This window comes from Trichechus manatus, unplaced genomic scaffold (genome assembly GCF_000243295.1).
Source record: "Trichechus manatus latirostris isolate Lorelei unplaced genomic scaffold, TriManLat1.0 scaffold00127, whole genome shotgun sequence".
Taxonomy (NCBI): domain Eukaryota; kingdom Metazoa; phylum Chordata; class Mammalia; order Sirenia; family Trichechidae; genus Trichechus; species Trichechus manatus.
Genome location: NW_004444063.1, coordinates 989212 through 1012248, shown reverse-complemented (window position 1 = coordinate 1012248; position 23037 = coordinate 989212). Strand labels below are relative to the sequence as shown.

At 41.2% G+C, this 23037-nt stretch overlaps 1 protein-coding gene across 2 annotated transcripts in view; it reads right to left on the bottom strand.

The window, feature by feature from the left end:
* SPOCK1 (SPARC (osteonectin), cwcv and kazal like domains proteoglycan 1) overlaps positions 1 to 23037 on the bottom strand; it is a 727447-nt gene that overhangs the window by 104011 nt on the left and 600399 nt on the right. For both annotated transcript variants that reach the window (XM_012557936.1, XM_004384690.1), the window contains one exon: positions 7931 to 8045. In XM_012557936.1, coding sequence (XP_012413390.1) covers positions 7931 to 8045 — 115 coding nt within the window. The remainder of the gene's footprint in view (positions 1 to 7930; positions 8046 to 23037) is intronic.

The window sequence follows — 23037 nt, the reverse complement described above, 5'->3', positions numbered from 1 at the left end:
ACTGCCCCGTAGGGTTTCCAAGGAGCGGCTGTTGGATTTGAACTGCTGACCTTTTGGTTAGCAGCTATAACTCTTAATCACTGCACCACAAGATGCCTCTGGGTGGGTTCAAACCACTAACCTTTAGGCTAATAGTCAAGCACTTAATCGTTTGCGTGCTGTTTGGGCGAATTATCAAAGCCATGATCTAGCACAGGGACTCTATAAAGTGCTTTGCACAGTACATACAGGGAGCACCTTACCCAAATTATTTCTTGTCGCAATAAATCATTTTTAAACTATTTTAAACATTGTAAATTATGGTATATGCATATAATGGACAGCCCTTTAAAAAAGAATGAAGCAGATTCATTTAATAATTTGACAAATAATTATTGAGAGCCCAGAGAAAAATCCCTCATTGAACTTCCATGAGAGGGAGTTGGGGAAGGCAGACAATAAAAAAAATAGGTAAGCAAATTATCTAACGTGTTAGAAGGTAATAAACACTATGGAGAAAAATAAAGTAGGGAGGGAGGATAGGAAGTGCTGGGGAGGGATACCTGAGAAGGTAACATTTGTGCAGATATTTAAAGAAGTGACTGACAGAGTGAGCCACATGGATGTCTGGGGAAGAATGGTCCAGGCTGACGGAACAGCCAGCACAAAGCCCTGAGACAGCAGTGTGATGGGCGCATTTGAGGGATGCTGCACAAGCCTGTGTGCCTGGAGCTGAGTAAGCAAGGGGTATAGTAGCAAAGATGGGAACAGAGACATATCAAGGGACCAGATCATTTTGGGCCTCTCCAGGCCAGTGAAAGGATTTTAACTTTTCCTCTTAACAAGGTGAGAAGTCATTGGTGAGCCTTGAACAGGGGTTTACAAAATCTGACTTACACTTTACAGAATCACTTTGACTCTGATGCTCAAAAGAGAAATGTAGGGGCAGGGAGATCAATTAGGAAGCTATGAAAATAATCCAGGCAAAAGATGAGTGTGTCTTAGACCACTAAGGTGGTTACAATGTAAGTTGTAAGAAGTTAATATATTTTAAAATAGATTTGAAAGTAGAGCCAACATAATTTGACGATGGATGAGATATAGTATGTGAGAGAGAGGATTTTTTTTTTTTGACTTGAGCAAATGGAAGTATTGAGCCACCATTAGTTAAGCTGGCAAATACTGCAAGGGGAAGAAGCAGATTTGAGGGAATGATGAGGAGTTTGATTTTGGACATGTTACTTTTTTATACCGATGGAACATCCAAGTAGAAATTTTGAGTAGTGGTTCTCTAAGTCTGGAATTCAACAGAACATTTAGGGCAGTTGGCTAGTGATAGGTAGATAAATAAATAGACAGATATATAGACAGATCTGTGTATTCTCACATGCAAACATGTCCATGATACATAAAAGGGGCAGTCCATACTATGTAGAATATGATTCCAATTTTGGATGAATAAAATTTAAAAGTAAGTTATTATAGGTGTATATAAAGTAACTGGAGGCATATGCAACAAAATGGTAACAGAATTGGGAATATGAGGCACTTTTGCCATAACATTTAGATTTTATATAAGAATGTGTGTTAATTTGTAATTAAAAAAAAAGAAGACAAGAGTGGGAGAAGCATGCTGTTTGGGTGAATTATCAAAGCCATTAATTTTACCACAAAGCTCTACCCCCTTTCTCTGGACCCCACTTATGATCCAGGCCACCTTCTGCCTCAGTTTACCCTTCTGTCTCTGTTCACCTTTAGCTTCCCCTCATGAGTTGCTACCAAGCAGGCTTCAGATGACCAGGAAAACCTGTCTGCTTTCTCAAGGCTGAACTCACAGAAGGACCTGAGTTCAAAACCAAAGTCAGCAGTTACCTCAGAGTCCTGACGAATGAGTTTTTCTTCTTTAATGCAGTTGACAATTCCATTCTTAAGCTTTTTTTTTTCCCTAAGGTCATGTAGAATGCTTTGTTGTTGTTGGTAGGTGCCATCGAGTCGGTTCTGACTCATAGCGACACTATGCACAACAGAATGAAACACTGCCCAGTCCTGCCCCATCCTCACAATCTTTGCTAAGCCTGAGCCTATTGTTGCAACCACTGTGTCAATTCATCTTGTTGAGGGTCTTCCTCTTTTTCGCTGACCCTAGAATAGCTAGGTGCTAAAAATTAAATGGTCCTTTATACATTTAATTTCTGACCATAATGTCGTACTGAATATTAAGTAAATGAAGCTGCATGGCTGTGGAAAGGTTAATATAAGCTGCTTTTAACTTGTGAGTTTGCAAGCCCGAGGCCTTCACTCTGTTATACAATAGGCATTAAAGAAAAATGTTCTTTCCTGGATGCAAAGATAAATCTCCATTTTGCTCCGGAGCCTCTGCAGCAGGATTCTTTCAGGATTTTTCCATTGAGACATTACAGCGAGAAGGAACTCCTTACCCCTTGTCTTTTGCACCACCTCCTGTTCCCATTTAAACACATTTCTCCAACTCCACTTGTGATAAGTAATGGAATTAGACAACCGTCTGTCAACCCAGGACTTTTTTTCCCAGAATCTAGCCCTCGGGTTGAAAACACCATTTGAGAAAAGAAAATCATTTTAGACTATTTTTCTACTGTTCCAAATAGCTCAGCTGGAGGGAAGTTGTTATTTCCTCTTTAGCATGCCCTGCTGGAAAAACTTGTAGCATTCTCTCCTCCCCTGCCTAAACTACACATGTGCCTACCCTACTCCTATCTCCCACACATGTCAGGTCAATAAAAGGTACAGTTCACAGACTTCTCCAGAATTTCTTAGGTTGCTTTGCCAGACCCATATTCCCTCGCCAAAAGTGAATCATTGCTAACAGAAGGAAGGATAGCCTTATCTACTCAGCTTCCTCCTCCAGACAATTTGGAAACACTGGGAGGCAGGGGTAGGAGAGATTCATAGAATGCCATTCAAAACACTGCTGGTTGTGAGGAACACAATGACATTTGCTGCCTGACAGTCGACACATCAAGATTCAGGCAAGTGGCTTCAATCCCAAGAGAACTGAAATCTAATTCCCATCAAACTCAGCTATAGAGCTTTCACCATCTTCAGGCTGAAAACTCACTGACTGTGACCTGAGGTTGCACACATAGCAGGAACAAAAGCACCAGACAACAAGTCAAGAGACCCAGGCTCGAATCTAAACTCTGCCCTACTCATTCTCTGACCTCAGGCAAGTTTCTTCTTGAAGAAAGATTAATATCTGTATTCCAATTTCATCTTCTTTTTAACTTCCCCCTCTTTTGTTTGGACAATCATTACTTTATACTCTTGAGACAGACTGATGTTATAGAGATAAAAGATAAGGTAATTAAATGACTTGCCCAAAGTCACAAGGTAATTCAGAGGAGTGATGGGAAATATTAGGAGGTTTTAAAGGATGATCCCACCCTCCACCATTTCTTCAGGGGACACATCAAAGGAGGGATTCCAGAAAAAACAAAGAGAACAAAAAATTTACTACTGTATTTGGCTTTGACTTCCAAAATATGCTCTGAAACTTATAGCTGAGACAAAAGACTTTTTATTTACAAGAGCCAGGAATGTCCTAACTCAAAAGACCAAGAACCAGAGGAAGCAGAGCACCCCAGAAGATTAGAAAGAGGATGCCTTAAACCCTGCCCTCACAAGCCCTCCACACTCACATTCAGAGATGAGATTTTGGAAGGAAGAAGAATGTGTAGAGGCAGGTGAGTCCCCAGGAAAGGACCTGCTCACCACACTTCTCCCATCTCCCATCTAAGTCTGGGTCCTGGGCAGGGAAGAGGCACTTCTGAAACCCCAGACAGGCTGCACAGTCCCAGCAGCAAAGAAGACCTGTGTTTTGCTCCCATATAAATCCAATTTGAGGCATGACTCATAAAAATGTCTTCTGTATAAGAAAAGAAACGGCTTCAGAGCATGTTCATGGAGAGAGGGTTTAGGATAGCATCTTCACCACTGACTTCCTTGACATCAGAAAGTCATAAAAGGGCATCCTCAAGTTTCCTATGCCCCTCAAGAAGGCCAAGGAAGGGACTGCCAGAGGACTGGTAAACCCTGAGCAGTCTGACAGAGAAGAAAGAGGACCTAGGCCTTTGTCTGGGCTTAATGGACGTGATGAACAGAGATCATGGTGGGATCTCTCATTGGATGCAGTGAAGATGAGTATTGCTGGCTAGACAAGTGAAGACTGTAAGAACTCCATATATGTGGATGTGAAAAAATGACAGACAATACCAGGAATCACCTCCCATCAATACCACAACTCTACCATAAGCCCCTACCCTGTGCCTATTTCCTAGAATTTAGATGCAACCCTAGAGAGAAGGGAGAGAGGAAAAATCCTGGAATATCAGATTTAAAATCTAAATCACTAAATTAATAGAATTTACCTGGAAGTGACTACATTCATGTTTTAATTACAAGATGGATCAGAGCTTCAAAACAGAGGTAAGGTTGAAAATAAAATAATAACAACAATAATTATACTGCCACATTTTTGGCACTCCTGCATCTATGAGATTATTAAACATCATTTCTGCTATAAATCCAGAAACAAGGCTGCTGCTGAAACCACAGGTCAGAAGCCATGTTGAGTCTCACAAGGACATAGAGGCTGCCTGTGGACACCACTCCCACTGCCTGCAGTTTCTGGAAGGGGCCCCTGACAGGTAAGGTAAGGTGGACTCCATGGTCATACTTCCTGCTCCTTCCACCCCAATAGCTAAATTGCCCAGTCCTTTCACTTTACCTCTGATCTCTCTTTTGCACCCATTCCTTCTTCATCCCAACTGCTATGCCCTCAGTTCAGCCCTCACTGCCTGCCACAAACTATTCTGAGAGCTGCATGGAAAGAATTGTCAAAGCAAAGGGGAAGGTCAGCCTTCCCTTGATTAACTTTGTCCAGGTAAAACGTTGATTTAAATGTTTCGTTTTATAGAACAACCCTGGGGATTTATCAATGCCCTCATTGCCTGTAATGTATTCTTATCCTCCAGGGAAAAATTGATCAAATCCATAGTAAATAGTTGAGCATTATACCTAAGAGGCACCCAAGTGGCACAAATGGTTAAGTGCTCGGCTATTAACTGAAAGGTTGGTACGTGGGAGTCCACCCAGAGGCTCCTTGAAAGAAAGGCCTGGTGATCTACTTCCAAAACACCAGCCACTGACAACCCTATGGAGCACAGTTCTACTCTGACACACACGGGGTCACCAGGAATCCGAATCAACTCAACAGCCGCTGGTCTGGGTTTTTTTTATACCTCTCTACTCTCTTCTATTAGAATATTGTTGAATACTATAATAAATCAACCACAGTCACTCAGTGTTTTCACCAACAGGTAGTTTCTGCTTCCTTTAATGCTCGCTTAAAAATCCTGTTGTGAATCACAGTCTAGAAACTGGGTCTTTAACAAACACAGACAGTCTCAGAGCCTCATGGAAAGGATGGCATCAGATTTGAACTACTGACACTCCAAGTATTAGACTCATTGGTACAGGCTTGCAAGGTGATATTGCTTAAGAAACTGCCAAACAATACCAGGTACTGAGTCAGTATTTCCAGAATTCTTTTTAGTCCAGAGGCAGATGACTTCATAAAGGCAAACTGTTGACCCAAGATCCAGTGGAAAAAAAAATTAATTACATGGGACGGAAGGAACTGATAAGGGAGACATGTTTTTGGTTATTTGTTTTAGGATATTGTTGGTATTATCTTTTAATGTTCTATTTTCTGATAGGTATATGACGAAGCGCTTTCTCTTTCTTCCTGATCTATCCCACACCATTAATTTAGTAATCTATGCTTTTGCAAACTGAAATGAAACATTTTTAAATGGTAATCTTGTTCTCAGTGACACCTCAGAACTTAGGAACAACACTTTTTTTTTTCTATGTCTCTACTTTTAATGACAATGTAGTCATTTACATAAGAATGTGTTCTAAGTTTTGTATATAATTGTACAAATAAATGGTACAACCGAGGCCATAGGTAGAAAAGCATATCTGAGAATAAATGTCATTTAATCGGTATAACAAGGATTATAATTTACTTAAAGAGTCACAAAGCCCTCCCAGGAAACTGGTCTGTTACCTTATTAATGGCAAGCCAGGAAATCTTAGCAGATTTGGAGGCCTTTGAGGAGTGATGTCTTCATCTCCGTTTACAGACACTACAGGCAAAACTGGTAGAGATGACTTTATGGTTTGGTTTCCTAGCCTCAGAATTATTATTATTGTAGCTGCCATTGAGTCAATTCTGACTCATGGTAATCCCATGTGTTATGGAGTAGACCTGCTCCATAGGGTTTTCTTTCTTGGCTGTAATCTTAACGGAAGCAGATTGCCAGGTCTTTTCTTCTGCTGACTGGGTCAGAAATGCCAACCTTTAGGGTAGCAGTTGAGCACAAACTATTTGCACTACCTAGGGATCTCAGTCTCAGAATAGAGAGTAAATAAACGCAGTAAAAAAATCTGGAATAATCAAGGCTGTTGAAACTTTCTAAGAAGATTCTTAAGAAACCTCTAGACACAAGTTAATTTTCTGGACTTTGCAGTTGCTTAACACCATATACCATATGGTATACTACAAGGAAGGTTATGCATATTAATTAACATTTCTTGCTGCAGTTACGTCAATTAATCAGGCCAAAATGCACCAAGACTAGCTTTTTCTGTAATCAAGAATAATCTTTGGAGATCATCTGTGGTCACAGTGGTCTATGGTTTACAATGTCCTTCCACATCCTGAGTTCAACCTCCCAAAAAGCCTTTGAACACAATATTCCTGAAGTCACCATGAATAAATCTAGACTTAAACATCTTCATCTATTTGCCATGGTGAGATGATGCAGCTTAGGAAGCGACAAGTGGATAAACATTCCCATCCTGTTCATTCTCCTTCACTACAAATAGCTGCTAACTTTAGAAGACCCAAGCACGCACATGCACCTGCTCACACACACACACACACACACACACACACACACACACACACACACACACACACACACACACACACAAATCAAAAAAACGAAGCCAGTTGCTGTTGTGACTCATGGTAATCACGTGTGCCAGAGTAAAACGGTACTCCATAAAGTTTTAAATGTCTGACTTTTTGGAGGTAGATAGCCAGATTTTTCTTCCAACATGTCTCTAGGTGAATTTGAACCACCAATCTTTCAGTTTGCAGCTGAGCACTGAACTATTTGTGTCACTCAGGGACTCCTACACAAACACACACACAATTTTGCATGAACTAGCCAGCTACAACTGAGAAAGACCCAGTTCCACAAAAGCAAAATTCAAACTTCTATCCTAGGACTCATTAAGGAAAGCTCAAAAAGGGCTGAGACCAGTGGGACAACATTACTTTCTCCATCATGAAAACATCCAAATAAGTCCAACCTTTCCTGCCCCTCTTGGCCTTGGCAGAGAAACCACTGCCCCTAAGGAGGCATTCTCCTTTTATCTGTCCCCTGGCTTTGTGCTGAATTCCAAGCAGAACGTATTAATAAAGAAATGCTTTTTGGGGAGAATACTCTTCAATGTTGTGACATCTCTGCAGTCTCTGTTTTGAAATTTGGCCTTGAGAAGTTCAAAGGATTTGAGAGATTAAAGTTCAAGGAAGACCAAGATGTACCCCAGGGCAAGCCCTGGTCTTAGATGCTGAAAACCTGCCCCTCCCACCCCATAGTCAATTTGACCTGTAAAAGAACTTAGTGCATATCTTGGTCTAACAGAATTATTTTCAAAGACTCTCAGCTCTTCTTTTTTCTTTTAATGGTTGCTGAAGGCCATTCAGTTTAGAGTCAGTCCCTAGACAAGTGGGAGTACTTGCCAAGCAAGCCCACCTCTACAGAATGGCTCTGGGAAATGCCAGCCCTCTCTGACCACCCACACCTCCTTCAAGGAGTCTCCTGAGATGCCCACTCACCATTCTTTTCCACTTTGTGTTTTGGTGGTTCAGGTTCTGGGAGACACGGACAGGGCCCATCACAGAGGGTGGTGAGGCTTCTGCCAGTAGAACAAGCATGGAATTCCAACTTGCACTGCAAAAGAGTAACAGAGCAGGCACTTAGAATGTAGCCACAACAGATATCTACTCAGCTTCCCCAGGAAACAGCCGTGTCCCTCTGGCCACAGTTAGGCTCATAGGGACCAAAGTCAGGGAAAGGAGAAGTCGATCTCTGTTAAAGGTCTCATTTACACAATACTGGATAAGACATGACCTTTTGTATTTTCCCAAATGTGTAGGATAACTTCTAAAACACTGTAGAAGCACTGTAAGCCTTATTTTAATACGTGATCAACTCAACCAAAACAATTTATAAGATTATTAGTATGAAGTTTAACATCCCTAGAGTCCTCTGGGGCCCACAAAGCTCTTTCACTTCATAGTAGAAGGCTTCTTCCCCAAATTTCCGCTCTAATAGTGTAGCACTCCTTGTCCCTCTCAGGTTGCTCTGGCCCTCCTCCTGGGGAGGAAGAACAACAATCTAGTCACTAAGTTTGGATGGTACACATGAGGCTGAGCCCCTTCCCCTTGGGGAGAGCAAAGAGTTAATGTTTGTTCTTCCATTGTCTAAAACCTAAACTTCACATGAGTCCTTCCCCTGCTGAAGGATGCCTTAGGTAATCTGACTAGCTGGTGACTGTAGAAGTCTATCGAATTCTAGGATTCAGTATTAGAAGCCTAAACGCCACATTCTCTTATCAACCCTTCATCAGTAACAAAGGTGGTAGTTGAGTCACCTTCTGCCAGCTCTCTACTTGTAAGTCTCAATTGATTCAGAATATAAGCAGGGAAGAGGGATATTATTTATAAGTACAAAAGACCACAACAATTATCAGCATTTTTATTATTCTTACATTATGGAAGAAGAACCTGAGATCCAGAGAGGTTAAATAACCTGACACAGATCATAATGTTCATAAGGGGTGGGCCAGGGCTAAATACCTAATGGTCCCACAACACGACCTCTGTCATGTTGATGGGGCTTCAGAATATAGACATCCTGATGTGAGGCTAATTATGCAGCTTTGCTACTCTATCCCAGTTGTCTGAGAGTTTACTCCTTTTTTGCCTATAAAATTCTCAAGAACAAGCCCTGTGTGTAATCAGTCCTCTGCAAACGCCCATGGGCCCAGGACCACACTTTTTATCTGGTGGAGGTTCAAAGGAAGAGGAGACAGGCAAGATTTACGGAGCCCCGCTGTGCACAGAGCTCTTATCAGGTACTATGGGGAATCACTTAAAAGAATGAAAAGAGGAGATACAGTCCTTGCCCTTGGAAAACACAAATGCATATCTTTGAAAAAGGCCACTAGCATTTGCAAAACAACACACATGAGTGCAGATGAATACTGGCTCATTGTGAGAGGATGAACTATTCAGTCCCTATACCAATTACAAACTGAGGGAAAGAGTGCTTTACACCTGGGTCTAAGTGTACTGGAATCACTCTTATGTAACTCCAACTGTGACCATACCGTTTCTAGCTACACTTGCAGAGAGAGAGTGAGAGCAAGCACAGAAGCCCAGAGTATTAGCATCCTCTGATGAAAAACTCCATTTGGTACATATTTTTTAAGTGTCCAGTATGTGCCCAGTGTGGTAGTAGGAGTTGTGGGGACTTTATGAAAAGAAGAAATGACCCATCCTCAAACATCAACTGACTTATTGATGAAGCAAAAAAGAAAGTGTCCTTCTAAAGCCATGTGGGCATGACTATGCTTGAGGAGGTGTGTGATGGGGTAGGGGGCTGGAGTGCATCAGAAACACACAGGTATGGAGGTGCTTGCAGACAGCCCAAATGGTTGGAAAATAAACCAAGAGGAGTGTTGGAAATATAGAAGCTTCCTCTCAAACAGCACTGTATATAAACACATGTCCAGCCCCTACCTTCTTCCTACTCCTCTGGGTTAGCTGTCTGGTACAATCCTCAATTTTCAGACTAGTGCTCTTCAAACATATTAGCAACAGAATCTCTGATACTAATTTAGGGGGAAATATATTTCTATATGTAAATTTATTTTATAAAATCAAAAGTATAACGTTTATTTACTATAAAGCATGATCCTACTGTTACAATTCCCTGTTCATATCTATAATAAATTTTAATACTTTTACCAGCTATTCTCCATCCCCCTACCCAGAAAGAAAGTCTATGCTTCTGCTCACTGCCCTGTATCTTATAGCACAGTGCCTCCATGTGGGGGAATCTACTTCCTCTCCCCAGTGACATCAGCCTTGGTCACATGACTTGCTTTGGCCAGAGGTCTGTAATTGTTCAGAAGTAGATCACCAGCCTTTCTTCTGAGATGCCTCAAATGAACTAGAACCTCCAACCTTTCAGTTAGCAGCTGAGCATGTCAACCATCTGCATCACCCGGGGACTCACTGTACCAAACAAAATAAAACCCGTTGCCATCTCGTCAATTCCAACTCACAGTGACAGTCGGTATTTAATAAATAGCTGTTAAATGATAAAGGAAGGAGGAAGGGGAAGCTGTCTGCTCAGCTGCTCTAAACCTCTGTTTCAGCCACCAGGAGTTTACCAATCTGCCTACCCAAGGAATCTAGGTGCAGGAGCTCAGTATTTGACATGTTGATCCTGAACCACCATTGCCCACATCTGCTTGCAAGTCCTCTCCTTGAGCTCCATACTCAGCACTCTGGTTTTCAGCCTTCCTGCTCACCCCAGCCTTCTGCTAGTCTATCTGCTTCTCAGGTGCCCAGACCTGTCTGTATGGGTGACCTCTCCTTGATGAGAAGCCCCTGTGGGCTCTAATTCCAGTAACTCAGCTTCCTTCACTGGCTCACAGCATCATTTCTCCTGTATAGCCCCTATCAGCAATCTGTGGAGGTTGCCAGGCAGCTTCCCTGACTCCAGGAAGGCATTATCAGAAAAAAACAAGATTTTTCTGCACCAATGAAAACCCAAGTTTCAAGGGCAGAGATCTGCTTTTTATCTACCAGAACAATATGTGACATTTAAATGAAGCTGAAAAGGGTATAAATTCAGTTTTATGTAAAACTCACAACATACTACTGAGAAATACATACATATGCGGTAAAAGCTACTTTAAAAGGGGGAAAAAGAATGACAAATACCATCCAGATAGGGGTTACCTCCAGAGGGGCAATAAAAGGATAGCATCAGACAGGAACCAGGAACACACAGGAAGCATCATGAAAACTAGTAATACTTTTTTAAGTGGTGAAAATTGGTAATGTTTTATTTCATAAGGTGGATGTCAGATTCTGAGGTTTTTGTTTCATTTTTAGGCTTGACAAGTTATATAAACAATACATATATTTTTAATATAACAAACACTGTAATATTTTATTTTATATATCAAATACTTTGACAAAATACAAAATACAAACACATATTACACATCGTATGATATTATATAATGTACAATATAGTATATATTTATAATAGAATATGAATATATTATATTTTATGTAATATAAAATGTAAAACAAACTTTATAGGCTTCTCTTGAGGTGACAACCAAGCTTTACCCACTCTTTCTGAGAAATTTCTTTCGGGGGAGTAGGAGAAAGCATGAGTATGGGCACTTTCTGGGAAGGGTGGAGGGTGCATAGCTTCTAACTTGAAACCCTGTATTATAACTGGGCCAAGGTATCCTGATGGCCTGTAACTCAGGTACCGCACGAATGCTCCCTTCCTACAGTGTTCCTCTAATTCCCAACCTTGGATGTTTGAGGTGCCAATCACTTACTGCCATTCTTTCTCTCTCAGTTTCTTACTAATTAACACCAAGTAGGAGCTTTCAAAAGGAGTGCTGGTGGCACAAATGGTTCAGCACTCAGTTGCTAACCAAAAAGGTGATGGTTCAAACCCACCCGGTGGTTCCACAGAATAAAGACCTGGTGATCTGCTTCTAATAGAGATTACAGCCAAGGAAACTCTATGGGGCAATTCTACTCCATTATATGGGTACACTATGAGTTGGAATTGACCTGATGTCACTTAACAACGACAAAAACAATGGGAGCCTCCAACTTCTTATCCCAACCTGCAGGTAACAGATTTCCAGAAAAGCCCTGACCCACCTCCCTGCTAATCACAGGTGGAGAGAATGCAGAGACCTGGCGAGACCTTTCAAAGTATGCCCTGGTCCAATTACATGAAGATTCTGGAAACACAGCGCATGTATGCTACACCTTGAGTATAGACCTGCCAAGAGAAAAATGGGCTGCCCATGCTATCTTTCCAATGCAGTGATTCTGCTCCTCTTTATGGACATGTCTTTGGTCCAAGAGATGCTAGGTTCCCCCCAATCAAACCACATATACAGTCTTCCTTAGGAAAGAGGCAGCAGCCAGCGAGCAGAGAGAGAGACTGAAAGTGCCCCCTCCACGGAAAAGAAAGTGAAAGGATACTCCTAGGGAGATACTGTTGTTGTTGTTAGGTGCCATCCAGTCAGTTCCAACTCATAGTGACCCTATGAACAGAACAAAACACTGCTCAGGCCTGCGCCATCCTCACAATCATTGTTATACTTGAGCCCACTGCTGCAGCCACTATGATAATCTATCTCCTTGAGGGTATTACCCTTTTTTGCTGACCCTCTACTTTACCAAGCATAACGTCCTTCTCCAGGGACTGATCCCTTCTGATAACATGTCCAAAGTATGTGAGATGAAGTCTCATCACCCTTGCTTCTAAGCAGCATTCTGGCTGTACTTCTTCCAAGACAGATTTGTTTGTTCTTTTAACAGTCCGTAGTATAGTCAATATTCTTCGCCAATACCGCAACTCATAGTCATCAATTCTTCTTCAGTCTTCCTTACTCATTGTCCAGCTTTCACATGCATATGAGGCAACTGAAAACACCATGGCTTGGGTCAGGCACACCTTAGTCCTCCAAGTGACATAATTTGCTCTTCAACACTTTAAAGAGGTCTTTTGCAGCAGATTTGCCCAATGCAATGGGTCGTTTGACTTCTTGACTGCTGCTTCCGTGGGTGTTGATTGTGGATCCAAGTTAAATGAAATCCTTGACAACTTCAGTCTTTTCTCTGTTTATCATGTTGTTGCATATTGGTCCAGTTGTGAGGATTTTTGTTTTCTTTATGTTGAGGTGTAACCCATACTGAAGTTTCTGATCTTCATCAGTAAGTGCTTCAAGTCTTCTTCACCTTCAGCAAGCAAGGCTGTGTCATCTGCATAATGAAGGTTGTTAGTGAGTCTTCCTCCAATCCTGATGCCCTTTCTTCATATAGACCAGTTTCTCAGATTATTTGCTCAGCACACAGACTGAATAATTATGGTGAAAAGATACAACTCTGACACACACCTTTCCTGATTTTAAACCAGGCTGTATCCCCTTGTTCTGCTCCCCTTGTTCTGTTCAAAGGAGTGCCTCTCGATCCATGTACAGGTTCCTCGTGAGCACAATTAAGTGTTCTGGAATTCCCATTCTTCCCACTGTTATCCATAATTTGTTATGATCCACACAGTCGAATGCCTTTGCATAGTCAATAAAACACAGGTAAACATCTTTCTCGTATTTTCTGCTTTTAGCCAGGATGCGTTTGACATCAGCAATGATATCCCTGGTTCCATATCCTCTTTTCATTCCAGTTTGAATTTCTGGCAGTTCCCTGTCAATATATTGCTGTAGCCTCTTTTGAATGTTCTTCAGCAAACTCTTACTTGAGTATGGTATTAATGACATTGTTCAATAATTTCCAAATTCAGTTGGATCACCTTTCTTGGGTATAAGCATAAATATGGATCTCTTCCAGTTGCTTGGCTAGGTAGCTGTCTTCCAAACTTCTTGGCATAGACGAGTGAGTACTTTCAGCTCTGCACCCACTTGTTGAAACATCTCCTTTGGTATTCCATCAATTCCTAGAGCCTTGTTTTTTGCCAATACCTTCAGTGCAGCTTGGACTTCTTCCTTCAGTACTATTGATTCCTGATCATATGCTACCTCCTGAAATGGTTGAACATTGACCAATTGTTTTTGGTATAGTGACTCTGTATATTCCTTCCATCTTCTTTTGATGCTTCCTGCGTTGTTTAATATTTTCCCCCATAGAATCCTTCAATACTGCAACTTGAGGCTTCAATTTTTTCTTTAGTTCTTTCAGCTCGAGAAATACAGAACGTGTTCTTCCCTTTTTGGCTTTCCATCTCCAGGTCTTTGCATTATAATACTTTACTTTGTCTTTTCGAGCTGCCCTTTGAAATCTTCTGTTCAGCTTTTTTACTTCATCATTTCTTCCATTCACTTTAGCTACTCCACATTCAAGAGCAAGTTTCAGACTCTCTTCTGACATTCATTTTGGTCTTTTCTATCCTGTCTTTTTAATGACCTCTTGCTTTCTTCATGTATGATGTCCTTGATGTCATTCCACAACTCGTCTGGTCTTCAGTCATTAGTGTTCAATGCTCTATTAGTGTTCAATGTTCTATTCTTGAGATGGTCTCTAAATTCAGGTGGGATATATTCAAGGTCGTACTTTGGCTTTTGTGGACTTGTTCTAATTTTCTTCAGTTACAGATTGAACTTGCATATGAGCAACTGATGGTCTGGTCAGCAGTCGACCCCTACTCTTGTTTTGACTGATGATGTTGAGCTTTTCTATCATTTCTTTCCACAGAGGTAGTCGATTTGATTCCTGTGTATTCCATCTGGCGAAGTCCACGTGTAGAGTTGCCATTTATGTTAGTGAAAAAAGGTATTTGCAATGAAGAGTCACTGGTCTGGCAAAATTCTATCATGCAATCTCCAGCGTAGTTTCTATCACCAAGGCCATACTTTCCAACTACTGTTACTTCTGTGTTTCCAACTTTTGCATTCCAATCACCAATAATTATCAATGCATCCTGATTGCATGTTTGATCAATTTTAGACTGCAGAAGTTGGTAAAAATCTCCAATTTCTTCATCTTTTGCCTTAGTGGTTGGTGTGTAAATTTGAATAATATTTGTATTAACTGGTCTTCCTTGCAGGTGTACGGATATTATCCTATCACTGACAGCATTGTACTTCAGGATAGATCTTGAAATGTTCTTTTGGACGATGAATGTGACGCCATTCCTCTTCAAGCTGCCATTCCTGGCATAGACGACCATATGATTGTCTGATTCAAAATGGCCAATACTAGTCAATTTCAGCTCACAAATGCCTAGGATGTTGATGTTTATGCATTCCATTTCATTTTTGACTAGTCTACTTTTCCTAGATTCATACTTCGTACATTCCATATTCCGATTATTAATGGATGTTGGCAGCCGTTTTCTCTCATTTTGAGTCATGCCACATCACAGATGAAGGTCCTGAAAGCTTGACTCCATCCAGCCATTAAGGTCGGCTCTACCCTGAGGAGGCAGCTCTTCCCTAGTTGTCTTTTGAGTGCCTTCCAACTTAAGGGGCTCATCTTCCAGCACTATATCAGAAAATGTTCTGCTGCTATTCATAAGGTTTTTACTGGCTAATTCTTTTCAGAAGTAGACTGCCGGGTCCTTCTTCCTAGTCTGTCTTAGTCTGGAAGCTCACCTGAAACCTGTCTGCCATGGGTGATCCTGCTGGTGTTTGAATACCGGTGGCATAGCTTCCAGCATCACAGTAACATGCAAGTCCCCACAGTATGATAAACTGACAGACGCACAGGGAGAAATGGGAGAGGGGGGAATAAGTGTTCCCCCAACACAGGGGTATCATACGCTCCCTCATAACTTCAGGATCAAATGACAAGGGCTCAGAATTCCCATATCTTCTCTCTTATGACGTGCTCAAGGCAGGGGCTAAAAACTGGCAAAATTATTGACAGCTATTTACTTGCAACAAGGGCTTCCTCCACATCTGCCCGGCAGGTGGTGAGGATCTAGGCAGGCAGTGAGGGTCTAGGCAGGTAGTGAGGACCTAGGCAGGTAGTAGGGATCTAGGTGTGCTGGCCAGGACTGTGCTTTGTTGAGCTGCCTCAGAACCCTCTAGGCAGAGCTCTGAGTTAAAGGAGGTTGGGTTGCGAGACTTCCTCTTAAGCGTCCACAGACTAGAAGTTGAAAAACAAAGTATAATTTAAAAAACGATATTCTCAGGGTCTGATACAGAGACACCATAACTCCCCACTTAAAAAAAAAAAATGTTTTTGGTGAATAAAAGAAGAGGAAACAGAGGTATAGACAAAAACTTTTGGCCTTCGAGTGACAGAGCCACTCATTGCTTAAAGCTCACAAAGCTAAAGGCACCCCCTGGACTCCTCCATCAGAGGGGAAAGTGTCTCTTCTGCAGTAGATGTAGAGTTACCATCAGATGGTCACTTGCCTAGTGGAGAGGACCCTCTTTCTTCTAGTCCTGGCCAGTACTGAAAGGGGGCCTAAGAGGAATCACTACTGTTCTGGTCCCTACTGACCCGCCAGGAAGGGAAAGCTTTACACTTTTCATCGAGATTTTCAAAAGAGATCATCTCTAAGTGATGCAAGCCTTGTCTTAGGCTTATAAAGTACAAATCTTTGCATAGTTCTCCTGCAAAGAAAAAAAACAAAACAAAACATGGAACAGAAGCTCTAGGATAAGGGGCAGCTGGACTTAAAGAACTTTGCCAAGATGTATCACTTGCGATTCATTCTCAGAAAACAGGAAATATTAAAAATTAAAGTTTTTATATGGATTGTATGAAAAAGCAGTTAAATAAATAATTAGCTCTAAGCATTTAAAGGAGGAGAGTTGAGATGCTGAGAAATAATTTAAGGACGTTTAAACATGGTACTAGAACCCATACTCATATAAATATAAATACAAATCTCTGAACCTTCTAGACCCTTGACCTGCTAGAACAGAAATGTCTTCCCCAACCATGGCAGAAACAGAGAAATCTGGATGACACCAAAGCCGACGACTGCAAAAAGGGCAGAAATATTTAAAATGTTGACCTACTTAAAAATAAATGTGGTAGCAGATTTCCCAGGCAATCTTCTCTTCCATTTTGCATAACACACCAATATGTCCGAATAAGTGAATGTTTTCCTGCAAATGGCCTGTAAATCTTTCTCTTCTATGATTTGTAAAGCAAAACTAATAACCTCTTTCTGGTTCATTGCTCACGCAAATCTCAACGGAGTGCATTTCTCCACCACACCATACTCTTTGTTTTGCCTTGTATGCTTTGGGTATTATTTTTAACATTTTATTTAAATTGCTTTCTCTACTGTATTTCACCAACATATCATCTATTTTTAAACCACACTGTTGACAGTTCACAGTTGACAATTTTGTTCACAGTTGATGAATTCTGATTAGTTTTTATTTCCCCCAAATCATGTCAAAGTAGAGGGGGAAGATAATCCCACTGCTTTGCTGGCTTTAATAACTGGGCGTGAAGTGAGTGGCTACCGACTGCATGAGCCAAATGCTGCACACACACAATCCCTGGCTAGTGGAAGAATAGCCTTCTGTCCTGCACAGGACCTGAGTGGTTTGGTTGTCATCTGGAAGAAGCCATGCAGAGAAACAAGGTCTTTGGTTTCATTCAGAGCCTTACGAAACATACATTCACATATGTGTTCCTTCTTGCATTGTATAAATATTTATTGAGCACCTACTATGTACCAAACCTTGTTCTGGGCTCTGAACCAGTGGTACAAAGGCCCTGTTCCCATGAAGTTTATATTGCAGATGATGATGAGGGTTTTGGAGAAAAACAAAGGAAAATAAGAGACAGAGAATAATAAGGAGGAGACTGGACATTATATGGGATGACCAGGAAAACTTCTGGTAAGATGACATCAAAGCAGAGAATGGAATAAAATGGCCCAGGCAGATATCTGGGCAAAAAGGGTTTTAGACAAAGGGAGCAGCAAGTGCAAAGCCCCTGAGGTGGCAGATGCAGACTACACTTGAACAGGGAATAGAGTGGAAGGAAGCATCTCAACTGAACTGTAGGTTAGTTTCACTCTCCAGAAGGCCTAAATCAAGGCTGATGATGTGACTCAGGTCTTAATCTTTAATTGTCTTACACATAATACACACACACTTTTATGAGTTAAATGTTCTGAAGAAACTCACTTTTTAAAACCAAATTGCTAAAAATGTGGTAAGACAAAATAGCTTCTTTATAGAAGAATGCCAGCTAAACAAACTCAGAAGGAATGCCAGAATTAGAAAATCACCATTTTGTAACTTCCAGTGTAATTACTGAGTCAGGAAAGGATCATTTAATCTATACTAAAAATGTTGGATTACTGGGAAACAGGATATTCACAGTCTCAAAGTGTTACCCTACAGAATATCTAGTTATTATAAAGAAGAAAATGTATTGTACTTAATAAACGGACCAAGGGACCAAAGTTAGTACTACCCAAAGGGGGAAATCCTCTCATTATGTGCCTCCTGAACCTACTCAGTGGCTCTGTGGGAGAAAGGCCTGGTGACGTGCTGCTGTAAAGATTACAGCCTTAGAAAGAATTCTAGGAGGCAGTCTACTCTGTCACATGGGGTCGCTATGAGTCAGAATAGACACAACAGCACACAATACCAACAATAATGTGATACAAGAAGTCCCTAGGTGGCAAAAACGATTAAGCACTCAGCTACTAATCAAAAGGTTGGAAGTTCGAGTCTACCCAAAGATGCCTCGGAACAGGTCTGGCAATCTACTTACAAGAGATCACAGCCATTGAAAACCCTATGTAGCACAGTTCTTCTCTAAAACACAGGGGTCACCAGAAGTTGGAAATGGCTTGACAGCAGCTGGTTTGGTTTTTGGTTTGGATGATACAAAAAGATTTCTACAATACTACCTACGAAATACCAGTGCCAGAAATGCTTAACCTAAATCTATTCATAAGAAAACAGGCGAATCCAAAATTGAGGACTTGTTAAAATATAACTGCATAAACTCTTTAAAAAAAGTCAATAGAGAAAAATCAATAATGGGGTAGGTGAGTCACTGTTCTAGATGATAAGAAATTTAAAGAGATATAACAAATGCAATGGGTGAAATGTGATTGGATCTTGAATAATAATAATTATACAAAGCTATAAAAGACTTTTGAGGAAAAACTGGAAAGATTTTTAATGTGACTATATATTAGGTGATTTACGGAATTATTGTTTTTGTTATTGTTGTTAGCTGCTGCAGCGTTGGCCCTGACTCATGGCAAACCCACGCACAACAGAATAAAATGTTGCCTAGTCCTGTGCTGTGTCTATGATCAGTTGCAGACTGGACCACTGTGATCCATAGGGTTTTCACTGTCATTTTCAAAGGTAGATCACCAGTCCTTTCTTCATAGCCTGTCTTCGTCTGGAAGCTCCACTGAAATTTGTTCAGTATCACAGCAATACCCAAGCTTCCACTGACAGACAGATGGTGGCTGTGCCTGAGGTACACCGACCAGGAATCAAACCCAGGTCTTCCACATGGAAGGCAAGAATTCTACTACTGCCCCACATTGTTTTTTTAAGAGTGGTAATATATTATGGTTATATAGGAGCATGTCCCTTTCCTTAGGATGAGGGGGCCACAATGTCTGTAAATTACTTCTAACTGGATCAGAGAAAATGCCAGAAGACAGGAATATGGGACCATGTAAGGGAGTCTAAGAAAAAACTACCTTACCCAAAGGCAGGAGTTCACATAACAAGTTACAACTACGAGCAAACTATACCACCAAGGCTTTCATCTTCTCATATATCATGTAAATTACTTACTGGTTTTATTTACTATTTTCTATCTGTCTTCTTTGCTAAAATGTAAGTTCCACAAGACAAGGATCTTAGTTTTTTTCACTGCTATATCCAAGTTGTTTAGAACAATGCCTAGCACGTAGTTGATGCTTGTCTTAGGCTGGGTTCTCTAAAGAAACAAAACCAGTGAAGCGTACATATACGTAGAGAGAGAGACTGATCTCAAGAAAATGGCTCATGTGGTTGTAGAGGGTGGCAAGTCCCAAGGCTGTGGGTCAGGTGTCAGGCTGGAGGCTTTTCCTGACTCACACAGCTACAGGGGCTGATGAACCCAAGATCAGCAGGTAAGATGACAGGATGCTGGCTCACAAGCAGTGGAGGCCAATGAATCCCAAGACTGACAGGCAATACAGCAGGCCACAGGCTCAAATCCCAAGAACTGGAGGTCACATGATGATGAGTGGATGCAGGATCCAGAGCAAGCAAATGAGCTTTACCAGAACACCCACATATGTATTGGATGCAGGCTACACTCCTGAGGAAACTCCCCTCACAACTGATTGGTTGATCACATCAGATTACATCCTAGAGGATGACTATATCACTATATAACTGACAAATTACATCATTACATAACTGCCAAACTACATCATTACATAACCACTGAGAATCATGGCCCAGTCAAGTTGACACACAACCTTAACTACCACAGTGCTCAATAAAAATATGTTGAGTAAAAGAATGAGTGAACGCAAGCAATGACCTTGTGCTGCTCAGAGGTTACCAGAAGACCTGCCCCCCCACCCCTAGCCCCAGTGCTTAGAGTGTAAGAGCTCAGATCCTGCTGGACTTTCCAGCCTACCACCTGGCCTACCAATTTCAGACACAAGACTACTGGAGTTTGGCCTTGCCAGCATACCCATCTCTCTCTATACACACACACGCACGCATGCACACACACACACACACACACAAGCACGCACACATGCACGCAAATATATGGTTTTTTAATACATCTTACTGGTTCTGTTTCTCTATAGAACCCTAAGACAGGCTCCAAGTAGAAATTAAACTGATTTACATAAGAATGAAGAGAAACACCATTTCATAGGCATATGAACAGAGATTCAGACCTGCTTCTGCCTCCCTTCTTCCTTGCCTGGGTCCACGCTTTCCCTCTCCACTCAGGCTTCCCTGTGGCCCCTGCCTCTGGGGCCCAGTGCCATGTTCTCTCATTGCACGTATCATTCTGCCCCACAGTTATCTGTGTATCTGCTTGTTTTTATATTTATTTTTATTTTTTCCCATACAAAAATTTATAAATACATTGCTATGTGACTCTAATTGCTCTCCCCATACTGTGACAGCACACTCCTCCTTTCCACCCTTGATTCCCCATGTCCATTCAACCAGCTCCTAACTCCCTCTGCCTTCCCATCTCACCCCCAGACAGAAGCTGCCCATTTAGTCTCTTGTACCTAACTGAGCTAACAGGCACACTCCTCATGAGTACCACTTTATGTCCCATTGTCCAGTCCAATCCCTGTCTGAAGAGTTGGCCTTGGAAATTGTTTTAGTTCTGGGCTGATACAGAATCCAGGGGCCATGCTTTCCAGGGTTTCTCCAGTCTCAGTCACACCATTTAAAGTCTGGTCTTCTTACTAGAATTTGAGTTCTGCACCCCACCTTTCTCCTGCTCCATCCAGAAGTCTCTGTTGTGTTCCCTGTTAGGGTGGTCATTGGTGGTAGCCAGGCACCATCTAGTTCTTCTGGTCTCACGCTGATGAAGTCTCTGTCTCTTGAGCTACTACTTTCCTTGCGTCTTTTGTATTTGTCATTCTCCTTTATTCCAGGTGGTTGGACCCACTGATGTGTCTTAGATGGCCACTTGCAAGCCTTTAAGACCCTAGATGCCACTCACCAAAGTAGAATGCAGAACATGCACTTAATAAACTTTGTTATACCAATTGACCTAGATGTCTCCTGAAAGCATAGTCCCCACACCCCTACCCCTGCTACTCTGTCCCTCAAAGTGTTTCACTGTATTCAGGAAACTACTTAGCTTTGGTTTAGTCCACTGTGCTGATTTCCCCTGTGGTATGTGCTGTCTATCCCTTCACCTAAAATAATTCTTATCTACTATCTAGTTAGTAAATAATCCTCACCCTCCCTCCCCACCCTCGTAACCATCAAAGAATGTTTTCTTCTGTGTTTAAACCTTTTCATGAGTTCTTATAATAGTGGTCTTATACAATATCTGTCCTTATGTGACTGACTAAATTCCCTAAGCATAATGACCTCCAGCTTCCTCCCTGTTACAAGATGTTTCACGGCTTCATCGTCATTCTTTATTGTTGCATAATATTCCATTGTGTGGATATACCATAATTTGCTTATCCATTCTTCCGTTGATGGGCACCTAGGTTGTGACCATCTTTTTGCTGTTGTGAACAGTACTGCGATGAACATGGGTATGCATATATCTATTTATGTGACGGCTCTTATTTCTCTAGGATATATTCCAAAGAGCGGGATACCTAGATCCTACGGTACTTCTATTTCTAGATTTTTAAGGAAGCACCAAATTGAATTCCAAAATGATTGTACCATTTTACACTCCCACCAACAGTGTATAAGTGTTCCAGTCTCTCCACAACTTCTCTAGCATTTATTATTTTTTGGATTAATGCTAGCCTTGTTGGGGTGATATCTCATTGTAGTTTTGATCTACATTTCTCTAATGGCTAATGATCATGCGCATTTCTTCATGTGTCTGTTAGCTGTCTGAATATCTTCTTTGGTGAAGTGCCTGTTCATATCCTTTGCCCATTTTTTAATTGGCTTACTTGTCTTTTTTTTTGTTGAAGTTTTATAATATCTTGTAGATTTTAGAGATTAGAAGCTGATCAGATTATCATAGCCAAATTTTTTTTCCCAGTCTGTAGGTTGTCTTTTGACTCTTTTGGGGAAGTCTTTTGATGAGCATAAATGTTTGATTTTTAGGAGCTCCCAGTTATCCAATCTCTCTTCTGGTGCTTGTGCATTGTTACTTATGGTTCGTATTGTGTTTATGCCATGTATTAGGGCTCCTAGCATTGTTCCTATTTTTTCTTCCATGATCTTTATTGTTTTTGATTTTATATTTAAGTCTTTGATCCATTTTGAGTTAGTTTTTGTGCATAGTGGGAGGTATGGGTCTTGTTTCAGTTTTTTGCAGATGGATATCCAGTTATGCCAACACCATTTGTTAAAGAGCCTGTCCTTTCCCCCATTAACGGACTTTGGGCCTTTGTCAAATATCAGCTGCTCATAGGTGGATGAATTTATGTCTGGATTCTCAATTCTGTTCCATTGGTCTATGTATCT